The sequence below is a fragment of the Macaca thibetana genome, chromosome 4 (assembly GCF_024542745.1).
Source record: "Macaca thibetana thibetana isolate TM-01 chromosome 4, ASM2454274v1, whole genome shotgun sequence".
NCBI classification, from domain to species: Eukaryota; Metazoa; Chordata; class Mammalia; order Primates; family Cercopithecidae; genus Macaca; species Macaca thibetana.
In genome coordinates, this window is record NC_065581.1 from 22,205,006 (window position 1) to 22,221,112 (window position 16,107).

A 16,107-nucleotide genomic window follows, 5' to 3' on the forward strand; every position below is an offset into this window, starting at 1 on the left:
TAATATATTGTTAAAACTAATTAACAGATGCTATAGTGCTCATGGTGCCACGACATTGCTGGTCTGGAACTCCTGGTCTGAAGCAATCCTCCCGCCTCCACTTCCCAAAGTGCTGGGATTGTAGGCATGAGCCACTGCATTCAACCTCTTAAGGACTTTTTGATCCGGCTTCAGTTTCTGCTCCACTGTTGGTACAATCCTGCTTTTTAAAACACTTTGGATCACATTGGTGCTGCATCAAAGCCTTCAGCCAACCTGGGAAGTGACCAGGACTCTGCAAACTCCTTATGTAAATACCAGATATGTTTTATGGGCAGGGCACCTGGCGTCTCCATTTACCTCCAAATTTGTTGATACCAGATTGCATTTTTCTGTCATTTCAGGGCACCAAGGAAGAGAACCAATGGCAGAAGTCACACGTGCAAGCAAGATGGGAGTCTGGAGAGCCTCAGGCTAAATCACCAGTGCTCAGCCCTGTTCTCTTTGTAAGGGCAACTGGGTCGTATCTGCCAGCTTAGAGCTGCTCTGTCCACAGCCCTAAAATTTAACACCTAGAAAAATCAATGCACTTAGCAAACTCTCTCAGCTGGTGATGAAACCTGTCACTAGCCAAGGGACTCGTCCCAAGGGAGCTGAACACTTGCCCCTATACCCTGACAATGGGTAAGAAACAAGCACCACTGTGGATGCAGCCTCAGAAGCCTAGTGTCAAGGGGGCGCGAGGCCCTGCTTCAGGCTGGGGGCCTGGGGAGGGGCTGGTACCTCTCCACCTCCTGCAGCTCCTGTTCCTCCGGCTCCTGGTGAAAATTCAGGTCTGACACCCACCAGGTCTCGAACCCACAGCAAGCCACAAGGCTTCACATTCTGAGATGCAGCTAGAAGAAGCTGGTATAATATAGGCCGTGCACTACCTAACTACATTTCCTCAACATGGGACTGCATATATGACAATGGTCTGTCCCGTGAGATTATAATACAGCTGAAAAATTTCTATCACCTAGTGATATCATAGCCATAGTAATGTCAAGGCCCAAGGTATTACATGTCTGTGGTAATGCCGGTGTGAACAAACTTGCCACACCACCAGTCATATGAGTAGAGCACAAACGATTATATAATACATAGTCCTTGATCGTAATACACAATTATATTACTGGTTTATGTATTTACTATAGTATACTTTTAATCATTATTTTAGAGTGTACTCCTTCTGCATATATGTGTCAACTGTAAAACAACCTCAGGCAGGTCCTTCAGGAGGTATTCCAGAGGGAGGCAATGTAATCACAGATGACAGCTCTATGTGTGTTATTGCCCCTGAAGACCTTCTGCTGGGACAAGATGTGGAGGTAGAAGACAGTGATGTTGATGATCCTGACCCTGTGTAAGCCTAGGCAAATGCATATGTGTGCTCTAGTCTTAATTTTTGCCAAAAAGTTTAAAAAGTAAAATAGGAAATAGCTTATGGAATAAGGATATAAACCATTTTTGTACAGCTGTACGTATGTTTGTGTTTTCAGCTGTGTTATTACATAAAGGTCAAACTTTAAAAATAAACAAGTTTATAAAGTAAAAAGATTGCAGTAAAGTACAGTAAGGCTAATTTATGGTTGAAGAAAAACATCTTAAAAATAAATTTAGTATAGTCTGAGTGTCCAGTGTTTCTGAAGTCTACAGTAGTGTAATGTCCTAGGCTTTCCCATTCACTTACCACTCACTGACTGACTCACCCAGAGCAAATTCCTGCCCTGCAAACTCCATGCATGGCAAGTGCCCTATACAGGTGTACCATTTTAACCTTTTATATCATATTTTTATTGTACTTTAAAAATATCTACGTTTATATGTTTAGATACACAGGTGTTTACCATTGTGCTACAATTGTATACGATATTCAGTACAGTAACACGCTGTACAGGTTTCTAGGAGTGATAGCCCATACCATACGGACTAGGTGTGGTAGGTTGTACCATCTAGGTTTAAGTAAGCATACTCTATCATGTTCCCACAACAACAGAATCGCTTAATGAAGCATTTCTCAGAACATATCCCCATGGTTAAGCAACCAATGACTGTATTTTCTGTCTACCTTTCACCTCCATAATATGTATATTTTTCTACATTTCTCATGGTAGAGGGAAAGAGCAACAGGACTTCCAGGAAAAAAAACTAATGTGTCTTCAGGCTTCTGCTTGTATGTGGCTCATGTTATATCTGAGCGTATACTATTGGACAAAGTGAGTCACGTAGCCAAGGCTTACAATGGGATGGGGAAGCACACTTCATTTTCTTGAAGGCGCTCTAAGTCACATGGCATCGATGGGGTCATATTGTTCTTTTATAGTGAAGAGGGGAGTAAATAATAGAGGACAATAATACAGTCCAGCAAAGATACTAAGACCACTTATATCCAAAAAGCAAGATCAGTTTGGTGGAATGACTTACTAATGCACTGAGATGCCCATATGCCCATATTCCCTGCCAAACAGTCTAAATGGAAAACTAGAATCCTAATTAAAGTGAGAAAAGGCATGTTCCAAAGCTTCCTTTATTGTAGAGCAGTTGAGTTGTGGTGTTCGTTACTACATTTTTTAAATTAGCATGGTGTTAGTTGTATATATGCTTTCTATTTCTTAAGCACTTACTATGTGCCAAGCATAGTAGTAAACCTTTTTCTGACCTTATTTAAACCTAACAACAGTCTCAAGGTGGAACTGTGTCTCTTCCCATTTACAGGTGAAAATGTTAAAGGACAGAATAACTAAGCAACTTGCCCAAAGTCACAGGTCCCTGCTCTTATCTGCTATATTTTCTCTCTTTTTCTTTTTCATGTAATACAGAAAGTCCACGATCATCACGATGCACCTCTGTGTGGATATCACAGGAATGGCAACTTACGACCTTATGAAGTAGTTTATCCTAATTTAGGGTAGCTCAAATTACTAGAACAAATATTTAACGGGCCTTTAATCTGCTGCCCCTAAAAGTTTTTCCAGTTCGTTCTAGTTTTATCTTACGGAGCTAAATGTATAGAAAATAATCCAAATAATCTTCCTTCAAGTAGAAGAAATCATCTTCTAGAATTTATCTTTCCCAATCTAAAAATACATTGTTGTTTCAGCAATTCCATGAATAACATGGATTGTGGATTTTTATCATTGTGGTTACTTTTCTCTTGGACTGCCAGACATTTTAGTGTGGAACAAGAGCTGTCTGCAATAAAACATAAGGAATGTTTATGCTAAATGTTTAAGCATCGACAACTTCTATTCAACTGATATATCTCACAACACAAAAGAGTACTTGCTGTTTCAGGAAATTTGGTTCCTTTCTCCTTCTCTGATCTGAATCGTTACATTGATAAATTTGACATATTCTGCCGAACAACAAATTCTGGCATCTTCACTGAGGAATCAGTGTCTGTCTCTAATACTTCTTTCTGTGAAATCCTGACCTGAAGTCTCCTCTATCATCCCAAATATTTAAAAAAGATTAAAGGTGAGGCACGGGTTTCTCTGGCCTGCTTTGGTAAATTTATGTGCTCACATAACTCATTAATTGTTTAGGTTTAATTCAAGACAAATACCTGCACGTTTATATTTGACACTAGTATTTGCCAAATCCCAAAACTGATCTGAACCCTAAACAAACCATCTTCTTGGCATCTCCTCCAAATAACACACATAGCAAATATATTGACATCAGTTGTACTTTAAAATGTCAACTCTGCTTTTCCTTTTCTCATGATGCTAATAAAAGATTTTGTTTAAAAACCCTAAAATTGGGAATGAATGCCAAATTCCTCTCTTACCATTCAGTAGATCTTTTCCTATTTTAGGTGTGGACTATGGATTATTTCATTTGATGTTCTTGCTGTTTACACAGTTACAATATGTGAAAATACAAAATTTAGGCAGTTTCCATTATGCTACGGGAAAGTAAAACTTTATTTTTTAAGAGAATCTGTAAATATGTACATTATCAGAGCTGCCACAACCAGAATTATCTTTACTGTTAATTAATTAATCAAAAATATGGTGGACATTATTGACAATAAGCCCTGAAGCAACAATTTTGGAATGACCTAAAAGAATTGCTAGACGTGTCATTCAAAGTTCAATAAAAATGCCTTATAGGAAATTTTGTTTTGACTAACATGTCATGATGGAGTTGAACAAGCAGTAGATTAACATTGGAACACCAATTATAAATTACAGTGTTGTGTGATATTAATAGAGTGATTGTAATTAAGGAACTAGTCCTCTTTTGATCTTATTTGCCTCATCTGTAAAATTATCTACTCTTACTATCACCATCACTAATGATAAAAACATATAAAATATTGCTACTTGTGCTAGGCAGAATCATGGCCTCAAAGATGTCTGTGACTTAGTCTCCAGAACCTGTAACTGTGTTAGCTCATGTGGTAAATGGGACTTTTCAGATGTGATTAAATTAAAAATACTGACATGGGGAGATTATCTCAGATTGCCTGGGAGAATGGGCATTGTAATCACTTGGGTTCCTATAAGTGAAAGAGGGAGGGAGGGAGGGGATATGAGAATAGAAGCAGAGTCAGAGTGATGCAGCCTAAGAAACACCTCACTGTATATTGCTGCCTGGCTTCAAAGGTGGAAGGGACCACGAGCTAAGGAATGGAGGTGTCCTCTAGAAGCTGGAAGAGGCAAGGACACAGATTCTCCCCTAGAGCCTCCGGAAGGAAGGCACACCTGCCAACACCTTGATTTTAGTCCAGTGAGACCTATTGTGGACTTCTGACTTCTGACAGTGTAATACAATCAATTTGTGTTGTTTTAAGCCACTAAGTTTGTTGTAATTTGTTGTCGCAGTAATAAGAAATGAATACACTATTTCATTAGACTACTGTAATGATTCCAAAACTTAATAGATTATGATAAAGTGCTTTGTAAACTGAAGTACTATAGAAATGTTAATTATTATTGACAAAATTAAAGTGGCTTCTAACAACTCTAATTAGAAGGATGAGGTCTGTTTCAAATAAAATTTAGATTAGAGATGGGCTAGTGAGTCTTTGCCATTTTCATAAACTTTAATAGGGATTCCCCCCAAAGTGAATTAACAGAACTATTAAAAGCAACCCTTCTGGGAACAATCTGAAATTAATTTTTCAGCTTTATCGCCAAACATTCTCTAAACCATAAATTAATAGGAAGCAATAATTCTCCCCTGAGCAGAGCAACCGCTTAAGTTACAGGTCCACTGGTGTAGCACGCAAGTGGCCTGAGGATAAATCCATCTTTGGTGGTGGAAAATTTTTAAGTCAAAGAAAAATACATTATATGTCATAGCCCACTGTAGTGTAATTCTAATGGTAAGTTATTTTTCAATTTTGTAGCCTACAAATATATAAAGGAAGCATCTTCCAGCTCAAGAAAGAACTTTGTTCTCACCTTCTCCCTTCTAATCTCAGTCACTAGTTGTTACCATTAATTAACCCTCATGAGAAAAACCTAATGACATTGTTTGTCAGCAACAGACTATAGTAATATTCCAATTGAAACAATAGGGATGACCCCTTTTTAGCCAGTAGTTTCTTATTTTTTGTGCCTGAAAACTATTTTGTATTCAGGAACAATAATATTTAAAATTTAAATCAACTGATATATTTGTTTTAAGCTATTTATATAGTTAGCATTGTGTAGAAAATTGATTAATTGGCTAAAATCTTCACTGTTATTCCAGATACCTTGTTATCAAAAGGAACACTTCTGTATTCTCAAAATTATTAGTTTGTCCTTGCAGTGATTTTCAAAAGCATATCGATTGTTGAAATTAAGACTAATTTGTCTATTACAGACATGACCTTGGTTTCAAACAGGTTCTGATAAATCTGGCCAGTCCAGCACAAATGGAAAAAAAAAAAAAAAAAGACATTGGAAAGAATACGACTGAACTGAACATTGTAGGCACACCAAGTCTGTAATTTCACTCTGGACCTTGAATGAAAACATGTTTCATTTAAATTTATTCCTACACAAAATTATTTTAATCTAGCAATTACATAACAAAAGCCTCCAGGGGAAATGTGAGCCACTAGACTTCTGGTAGTTGTAGTCGTTTACAAAGACAGAGGAGCCAAAATGATACTAGGGTGAACATGAAGTTCTGCCTCCAGGACTTAAAGGGTGCCAGGGGAATATGGATTTTATTTATAAGGAATTCTCTTTGGGCACAAATTTAAAACAGTTGGGTGTGGCATGCATGTTAGCAGCCCAGTATGAACAGAAAATGAACAGAATTTTGGTTTGCTTTGGTGTCAGTATTTAGTTTTTTGGACTTTGTCCAATAAAACTAATTTTTTTTTTTTTTTAACTCGTGTCCTAAACTGCAACAGCTGTTGCAAAAAGTAGACTGGCACCTACATTTGACTTTCCAGTGGAAGTCCTTGGACCTTTCTACAAGAACGCAGTCCCCTCTGACCATTGGATTCATCTTACTCTGCCCTAGGGCGCCTAGGAGACTTCAGGCTTTCCTGTGCCCAGAGGGAGCATCCCTGCTTCCTAGTAGCAGCTTCCTTCACTGTGTGTGTAGCTGCCTTAGAACCAAGCTAAGCACAGGAATGCCTCTGCAGAGGCAGCCTTGCATGGCACCAGGGAATGTTGCTTTGTTTATTCAGACTCCATCTCCTAAATTCTTTTTCTTTTTCTTTTTCTTTTTTTTTTTTTTTTTTTGAGACAGGGTCTCAGCACAAGCTCAGTCAAGGCTTACTACAGCCTCAAACTCCTGGGCTCAAGCAATTCTCCTGCCTCAGTCACCCAAGTAGCTGGAACTACAGGCATGTGCCACCACACCCAGCTAATTTTTTATTTTTTATTTTCGTAGAGATGGGGGTCTTTCTAGGTTGCCTAGGCTGATCTCAAGCTCCTGGGCTCAAGTGATCCTCCCATCTTGGCTCCCGGAGTGCTAGGATTACAGGCATGAGACACTGTGCCCAGGCCCAAATTCTGTATTTCTCCCAGGTATTGTGAAGCCTCCAACATGGTCTGTTCTGATTCTGTCACCTTTCTCTTCCTTCTTAAGCCCCAGTAGGGGCCTTGCCTCTCCAGTGTACCCGGCTTTTGGAGGACCTTGTCTCCATGTTTCCATTGTTGATGGAAGGACCGTGGCAGGACTTTGCTTTCCAGTGCCACTATTATGTCAGCAGGCTAGCCCTGAACCCCACATGGTAAGACCCTTTATGTGAGAGTTTTACACCTACTTGATCTTATTCCTCTTTCCAGGTGAGCATCGCACACTGACCCAGCTAGGCTCAGGGTAAGGTAGCTCTTGCTCATTTTGGCCAGGTATTTAATTATGTGACATTCTCAGTGTGCCTTTCTATTTATCTTTTTATCCTTTTCAGTTCAAAAAACGTGGCTATACCAACTCGTCACAGCGCCCATCCCACTTTCTAGAAGACTTTGATATCTCACTCAGAGCAACTCCTGCCAGGAGTTTATATTGTGTGCAGCTGATTCAGGCAGTAACTTCCACTCAGCGAGGGGGTCCATTTAAGAAAAATTACTTCTCTTCCTTTTATGCCCAGTATGGTTCTTAAAATCAACCAGACCTATCTTTCACCAGCACCACTTGGTTCTTTTAAACCACAGTATTTCTGCTGCTTCTAGTTAAAAAACTTTAATATGAGATTTAAGATATGATTTGCTTTCTGGATTGTTGTATGCTACTAGAACCGAAGAAAGAGAAGGAGAAATGGATGAATCGATGGACCATATCACCCTGGCACCTATATCAGCTCAAAAACTGAAGGAAATACCCCTTTCCTGCCCTCTCTTTGACTAATGCTGTAGACGCTGAGTCAGTAGTTCCTCCTGGGACCTGAGAGTCCACGTTCCTAATGAGCCCCAGGTGTTCCCATGCGGCTGCCCCTCTGACCACACTTAGAATTGGAAGGCTTGAAATGAAATCTGAGAAATCAGCCTCTTGATTCCAATTTTAAACATGCAATTGATTCTTGTAATTTTTCATTCTTGTCGAAATGCATACCAGTAAGTTTGTAATCAGTATTGGCATGCTTAAAAGACTTGCTATATTTGTCATTTTAATGTATTTAAACTTTAAAGATTTGTTCAGAACTTGGAAAGATTTTGCTTGTTAAGCTCATAAATTTACCCACTCAGGCATATGAGATAGGGTACTTTGATTTATAAATGAAGTTTAAAATTAAAGGAATTTAATTAACTAAGTTTTTAAAATGAGATTGGTTGTTTTAAGGGGAATTTACTTTGTGTAACTTGAGTTGATCAAACACTAATCCAAGTTCCCTGCAAAACCTGTTCTGCTTTATATAACATTTACTCATTTTAGAAATAGATGAGAAGATTTGCAAATTGAACCTAAAGATTTAGGGCAAATTATGTACCTTTTTATACTTTAATAAAGAAAAATAAAATAAGTTTAAAACACAAATAACTCTAACTGGCCCTTTTTATGTAAAAAGAAGTACTTGAATAAAATTTACCTTGACAGCACTAGCAATTCTGCAACTCTGACTTGTGTCTTTGAAAATGTCTTATTTCCTCTGCATTGCCCGGCTTCCTCTCTTGATTGTTCTGCTGGGTGGAGGGGGGAGATTGGAGCGGGGAGCACACATCTGGGAATACTTTTCTACCTCATTCAGGGCATCTAGCTCACTCCTTAGTGGGTGGGCTTCCTAATGGATTCCTGGGGCTTCTGCACAGTCTCTTTCTACTGGTATATCTGAATTCCTCCCCCAACTAGTGTCTTGCTCCTCCTCTTCCCTTCCTCCCTCCTCCTTTCCCCACCCCATTCCCCTATCCTCACAGTTTCCCCCCCATACTCCTTAGTCTTTTAAATCTCTTACACCTGCCTCCCACCATGCCCCTTGCAGGCACCTACTTCCTTTTGTCCTTAGTTCTTTGGTCCAGTTTCAGTTCCATCTGGTTTTCCATGGTGGAGACAGCAGGAGATTTAGATTCACAAGGTTTTAAGTATGGGATTAAAAAAGACGAAACATCTATAAGACAAATAAGAATTTAAGTAAATCTTTTATTGAACTAAAAACATTCTTTGACTCTTTTTTGTGAATTAAGTTGCGTTACAAAAACAATCTCCTTCCGTTGTCCTAACTTGAATATTGCCTAGCCTCCAAATAGAGGAGCAGAAGTACAGCCCTTGAGAAACAGATGGGGTGGGGTATGTAATAGTGCAGCCTCCAAAGAGAGCACTTCTGTCTGGCATTCCAATAGAGTAAATCAGAATTTTCCTTGCCTTTTACTTCTGCATGTCAGTTTCTTCATTCTCCAACCTGTCCCTCCCTCCCTCTCAGGAAAAATGAGCTCTATGCTAGGCCCTACCCAAAGCCAACCAAGACACTTTCTCCTTATTTTCCTCTGTCTCCTCCTTGAAACCATAGTAGAGGCCCCATCTAATCTCCAGGTGACCGTACTCTGGAATCAACATGCTCGCTGAAGCCTGAGATCTGGGATGCTCATTAAGTGGAGGCCCTTCTTCCCACCTCTCCTCCTGTGCTTAACTCCCTGGTTTCCTGGTTTGCCGTTCAATTTCCTGCTGGAATCAGACCCTTGTCCTGGACCTCACAATGATTAGCAGCTTGTTTGGCCTTTGAAAGGCCCAGCGCCAGGTTAATAAACCACGATTTAGAAAGAAATCCCAATAGTTGGATACTCCACATCTGCTTCCAACCAATTAACCTCTTAGATTGGAGACATATGATCTGCCTGCATGGTAAGTGGAGATTTCTGGTCTTGTGTTACCAGCACCTGGAGGGTACTGCTTGGATGTACATATCAGCCCTGATTAAAACCCAAGGTCCCTCATCTCCTTGAACTTTATTATTTCAACTGCTGGTTTTACCCTTGAGAGTAAGCCCTGCCACCTGGCTAGTTTCCCCAGCTCTTGACCCTTCCATTCCCCACTGTCATTACTCTTCCTGCGGCCCTGCTTGAGCTCCAAGTGTGCAGAGAGCCCACATGAGTTATTGCCTTGCATATCCGCAGTTCAATTGTGATTGATGTTCATAGGAATGTCCCTAAGTCACCACAGGAGCTAAAGGTACCTTCTAAATCATCAAGGAAAAAATAAATTATGTTCAGTAAGATTTTATTATTCCCATATTTTCATTCTTTAAAGCCTGGTAATCCACTGAGGAAATATGGCTAACTCTGTATTAATCAGATTCATCAACAGCCCATTTCTGAGTAGCTTAAGATTTAATGCCTTAGGAAAGATCTAGATGATTGAATATTTCATTAATATCCAGATATTTGATGTCATGTACACAGATTTCAGACAGAGTTTAGTATAAAGAGAAGGTAATTTCTAGCAGATGAGCCCACAGTGCCTTGGCTTCTTATGCCAACAGTCTAGACTACCTACTAATTGTTTTGTTGCAGTAACATCTAACCTTCTTGGTGAATTCCCGTCATTCTTTGAAGAATTTAGCACCCAGTTCACCACCTTTCCCTCACGTGTTACTCCTTGATAACTCTTAAGGAGAAATTGTCTACACTGTGGCAGCCAGACATACTCTCCGTGTTACTGGACATGGTACAGGTAGTGGGGTTGTATGACTGGTTCCAGGCAATGATATGGTGAGTGGAAATAATGAGTATCATTGCTGAGGCAAAGTATTTAAGAGTCCACGTGCCATCCCCATTCTCTTGCTTCCTTTTCAACAGTGACTATAGATGCCACATGTTGAAATGCAGAACCCAAAACTGACTCCTTAAGTAACTCAGTGGAGAGACTAGCCTTGGAGAGTTGCTGAGCTTCAACTTTGTGTGCATTAGAAGTGTGGAGGTTTGTTACCACTGAAACACTGAGGTTGTTACTGCAATATAGCATCACTTCTCTTAATGTGTACACACATGTAGTTGATCCTGTCAATACCATGGACTGTTAGTTCCTTGGCTTCTCCTTCAGTGATTTTGTCTCTCAACTTACCTTAGCCATCCATTCCCTTGGTTTTATATTGGTTGCTGCTGATAACTGTACCCCTTGTATAAACTAAATCTTGAGTAGCCCTCTTTCCAAATACCATCCCCTATATTTCCAATTTATTTCTGCTGGTATCTCAACTCCAACAATTCTGCTAACCCTACCTTTTGCTTTTCCTCAAAACACACATTCTTATTTTTCTCTGTACACAGCTTAGATTCCATAGTTTATCACTCTAACTACTTTTGTGCACACGACCTCAATTACTTAGCCCTCTCTCTCGGCAGAGTTTAACCTATGTAAAATCTGACATTCTTGAAACACACTCATATTTGTGAATAGGCAAGTGGATATTGCTGGAGAAAAGCATAAAAACCCCTGAATGGATCCTACTTATTTAGTTATTCCCATTATATCCCTCGCAAGCCTTTCACTCTTTCACTGCCTTGGATGAGTATTTCATACCTTTTCTCTTCTCAATTTCCCATCACTTTCTCCCCCATTGCATTCTCAGCTGATGACTTTACTTTTTATTTTATTGAGAAAATGTCAGCAATCTGAAAAGCACTCCCACACACTTTCCCTACCAACTCTACCAACCTACCGGCATCTTGGCCCATCTATTCTACTGTCCCACCTGCTACTTCAGATGAACTGTTCTTACTCCTATCTAAGAACTATTTGGTCATGTGTGCATTGGATCTTGTTCTCTATGCCTACTCAAAGTTACTCATCCCACAGTTGGCTTCCCTTTCTCTTGCATTATAAATTTCCACTTCTTTACTGGATCATCTCATTAGCATCAAAACATGCTCTCATATCTTCTGTCTTAGTAAGACAGAAAATCTTCATACACCATACATCTCCTTATAGCTACCTCCCCATTTCTCTGCTCCCCTTTATAGTTAAGCTCATATAATTGACAGGCTGCATGTCCTCTCCTCCCATCTTCTCCTGAACTCCTCCAATTAAAGTTGTATTTATATCACTCCTATGAATTAGTGTTTGTCAAGATCTCCAGCTCCCACAAAGCCAAAGCCAAAAATCAATTCTCTCTTTTCATCTTACTCCATCTTTTGACATAGTTGACCACTTCAAACAAATTGAAATGCTTTCTTCACTTGGATTTTAAGCTGTTATTCTCGCTTGGTTCCTTTACCTCACTGTCATTTTCTTCTCAGTTTATTGTGTTTCTCATCTCCTAGACCTCTCATGTTGGCACGACACAGGCCTGGATTTTCATGACTTTTATCTGCCCTGATTCCCTGACCTATCTCTTTTGATTCACTGGCTTTAAATATCCATGTGCTGACTACTTCCAAATATGCTGCCACCTGAGACTTGATATTCAAACTCTAGAGTAAACTCAGTTGTAAAGAGCACAAAGTACTTCTGGACATTTTGTTTGTTTTTGCTTTTCGTTCTGTAAATTGACATTGCAAAAAGACAACTTTTGCCATACAAGCTGTAAAGTGCATCCCTACAATGTTTTAGTAATTCTATTTGAGGTTTTAAGGTATTTGAATACTCTGAGAGATGAGAAGAGCTCAATTATACTTACAATTAATAATTCTAAAAGCATTAAGACTGAACTTAGGTGAGATTTACTTTTTCCTTCAGACTAGTTAGCATCAAGTTAACTTTTTCTGGTGTTGTTTTCTATGCTAAATGTCCTGAGATGGTCTGGCTCTGTGTACCATCCCCCCTCCCCCCGCACCAAACCTCACCTTGAATTGTAATCCCCACGTTTTGGAGGACGGACCTTGTGGGAGGTGATTGGATCATGGGGGAGGTTCCCTCATGCTGTTCTCATGATAGTGAGTGAGTTCTCACAAGATCTGATGGTTTTCTAAGGGGCTGTTTCCCCTTTGCTCTGCAATTCTCTCTCCTGCCACCTTGTGAAGAAGGATGTATTTGCTTCCCCCTTCCACCATGATTGTAAGTTCCTGAGGCCTCCTAAGCTATGTGGAATGGAGTCAATTAAACCTCTTTCCTTTATAAATTACCCAATCTTGAGTATTTTTTTTATAGTAGTGTGAAAACTGACTAATACATGTCTTTTCCTTTCTCTGTCTGAACATAGATATGGTCCACCCTCTTCTTTCCCTTTCTGCCAGGCTTTTCCACTGCTCTGCAGAAACACAGAGTATAAAATACGAAAGTCAGTAGTTTTGAGATAGATTACAATTTAAATAATTAAATTGCCACTTATGCAATTAAGGCAGAGTGTAGTACATTAGGATTATAACCTGGACCCCTGAATATAAATTTTAAAAAATTATTTTTGCCCCTATTCTCCAATGGTATTTTAACCTTTATTAGCTTCCCATTGAAAAACTTGTGTGCACAGAGAAAATGATTCAAAACTGCAACAGCACTGAACATCAGGGAATATGGTAAATAATTTTCCAGAATGTTGGAAGTATTTTACTAAACAAGTTTGGATCAGGCTTCTGTATTAGGCAAAATAGGAAGAGCACTGGACTTGGGGTCATGGTAACTGCCACCAAGTAGTGGCTTTAAATGAGTCACTTTTCTGTAGACATTAGCTGCCTCATCTAAAAAGTAATGAGATTGAAGCTAGTGGTCTGTAAGTGTCCTTTTAGGTACTCACATCCTATAACCTGTTTGTGTGTGTGTGTGTGTGTGTGTGTGTGTGTGTGTGTATCTTTACAAAAGCAGATAAGATTGAATAAAAATGTATGCTTTTCTTTTTTTGAGTGCATTATGTAATACACTTTGCAGACTTGTGCATGTGACTTCTCCTGTTTCTTGTAGAAAGCAAACCCTGTTGTTGTATTCTCTGAAATGGAGTCAGTGTTTTCTCTGTGTGGTATTCTTCCAGCTTTACTAGGTTATGCAATTCCCTTTTTTTGGGAAATTCTCCTTGTGGCTTCCCAGCCATGTAATTCTCCCAGTTCTTCCATGTCCTTAAATAATTCATCTCCCCTTTCATCATGAGAATGACATTAATCTGATCCAACCTTAGGAGAATTTTCTTCTGATTATATACGATTGCTCCCAGAGTTAGGCATAGAACCAAGCCAGGCCATCAACATTTTTCCTATCATTGTTCAACCTGGAGAAAGGGGAAAAAAATGGCATTTCCTCATTTATTATGAAGCTGGGAAACAGGAAACAGCTGGCTTCATCTTCTTTTGTTCCCTGCTATGTGGAGAAAGCTGGTCAGAGGACATGATGCCACAGAGTGACAGGCTGACGCAAGAGACAAGGGGAAAGATGGGCTTGGTGGTATCTGAGAGTCTGTGGCCCGCTGAACCACTCTACTTCCTGTAGTTACGTGAACCTTCTGATAAATTCCAATTTTTGCTTAAGGTAATTTGAGTTTAGGTTTCTGTCTGTTGCAACCAAGATTCATTAATGACTTTTATTTTCATACCCCCTCAGATATGAAAATTTGTGATAAAAGAGGTAGGCATTCCCCCCCACCTTTACTCTTTTTTAAGCTATCAAAATAATGGAGGACATACAGGACTTTGGTGTGAATTAGCATCAGTCACACTCAGAACTGCTTGCTGTCATTCCTGTCCATTTCACACCTTCTCTTCCTTTTTATGATAGTCCTTGGCTCCTGGCCACAGGAGTGAGGGCTTGGCTCAGGATGCTCTTATCATGTATCATGTTCTTCATGGCTCTGGGTACACTGAGTGATTCGCCCAAGGTTTGTGGCACATAACCCAAGCCAGACTGTTAGCGGTGGAAGAGATCCGAGTTACTGACGGCGTATCCCTATGGGTCCGTAGCAACTTTAGTCCTTGTCTCTTCAGAAGAAAGAATTCAACAGAACAGGGATGGAAGTTTATTTAAAAGGCTTTAGAACAGGAAAGAAAGGAAAGAACGCTTGGATGAGATCCAAGTGAGTGCCTGAAGGTCAAAAAGAGAAAAGAGAAGACAGAAGGAAAAAAAAAAAAGGCCTTTAACCTTGATTCTAGGACTTTATAGGCTCTCCTCTTTCCCATGACTTTTCCCTTAGGGTGGACTTCCTGCATGCACAGTGGTTTCCTTACCTGTTGGAACTGAGTGTGTGCAGTGTGTATCTGGAGTTATACACTGCCCATCTGAGGCTTTTTTCCTTTTTCCAGTCACGTGTGTCCCCCAAAACATCCTACTATGCCATTTTGTCTCTTAACACGCATGTCCAAGAAACGGCTTCTCTCTGGGGCCTGCATTCAATTAACACGCTTAATGTTAACAGGTGTGGACCATCAGGAGACTGTCCCTAGCTGCCGAATTATCATTTTTAGAGAGGCGATGCAATAATTGCTGAACCATCACCCAACATTTCTAGTAGGTGCCGGGGGAGAGCCCTCTCCTGCCCCACTCCTACCTGTAAAAAGACCAGTAAGAGCTTTTCTCTGGATTTTTTCAAACTGAATCAGAAGAGATGCGTCTTAGATTCTTGTGCCACAGAATTGCTGTTGTATGATAAGTGTGATACATCTGTGGCTGTGCTGTCCACACACAGGGTTAAGAAAGTCCATCATCAATGGGAGAAAATTAAGCTGAAAGGCAAATGGGAAAAAATTTTGACAGCTATGGAGTTTGTGGGTCCAGTCATCACCACGTAGAGGCTGCTGTCGTGGGTTGTGTTTTTCAGAAGCAAACGCTGAGAGGGATTTGGGCATATTGGGTATTTTTAGGGATCAATGCCCATGAATCCTGTGCTGGAGGTTGGGGTCCCCGGAAACTTGCAGGAGAGAAGCCTCTCCTTTATTTTCAAACAAGGGAGGAATTCCAGCTCCTACTAGAGAGGTATGGGCTACCACTGCAGGCTCCAAAGTTGCAGAACATTCTGGGGTTCAAAATTTTGAGGTGCCTTTGTCCAGGTTCTACAATTTCAAATGGAAAGATCTCAATTTTCCCAAACAGGTGCTGATGTTTATCTAACAGCCTGCCTCTGTTTGGCCACCCTTAAACCAGGCCCTGGCCCAGTTTTTTCTTCCCTACTGTTGTAGAAAGTGGAGTCCCTGTGCGAGACCACAGAAGCCAGAGGGTTTCCATACTTGGTTTTCATTGGCTGTCAATCACCTGCACCTTTTCATTAATTTTTTCTGGAAGAGTGGTTTTCAAAGGAAGGTCCCAGAGCCAGCAGCCTCAGCATCACCTTGAAGTTGTTAACAATGT

General features: G+C 40.1%; 1 protein-coding gene across 26 annotated transcripts in view; it reads left to right on the forward strand.

The window, feature by feature from the left end:
• LOC126953309 (uncharacterized) overlaps positions 1–16,107 on the forward strand; it is a 598,727-nt gene that overhangs the window by 540,323 nt on the left and 42,297 nt on the right. For 23 of the 26 annotated variants that reach the window (XR_007725197.1, XR_007725190.1, XR_007725192.1 and 20 more), the window contains one exon: positions 384–4,534. Coding sequence is in view for 1 of the 26 variants with exons in the window: in XM_050788802.1 (XP_050644759.1) it covers positions 384–485; positions 2,841–2,933 (195 nt within the window). In the remaining 25 variants the exon portion in view is untranslated. Of the gene's footprint in view, positions 1–383; positions 4,535–7,062; positions 8,452–16,107 lie in introns of those variants that run through there. The other 3 variants (XR_007725196.1, XM_050788802.1, XR_007725194.1) reach the window with 3 other exon arrangements.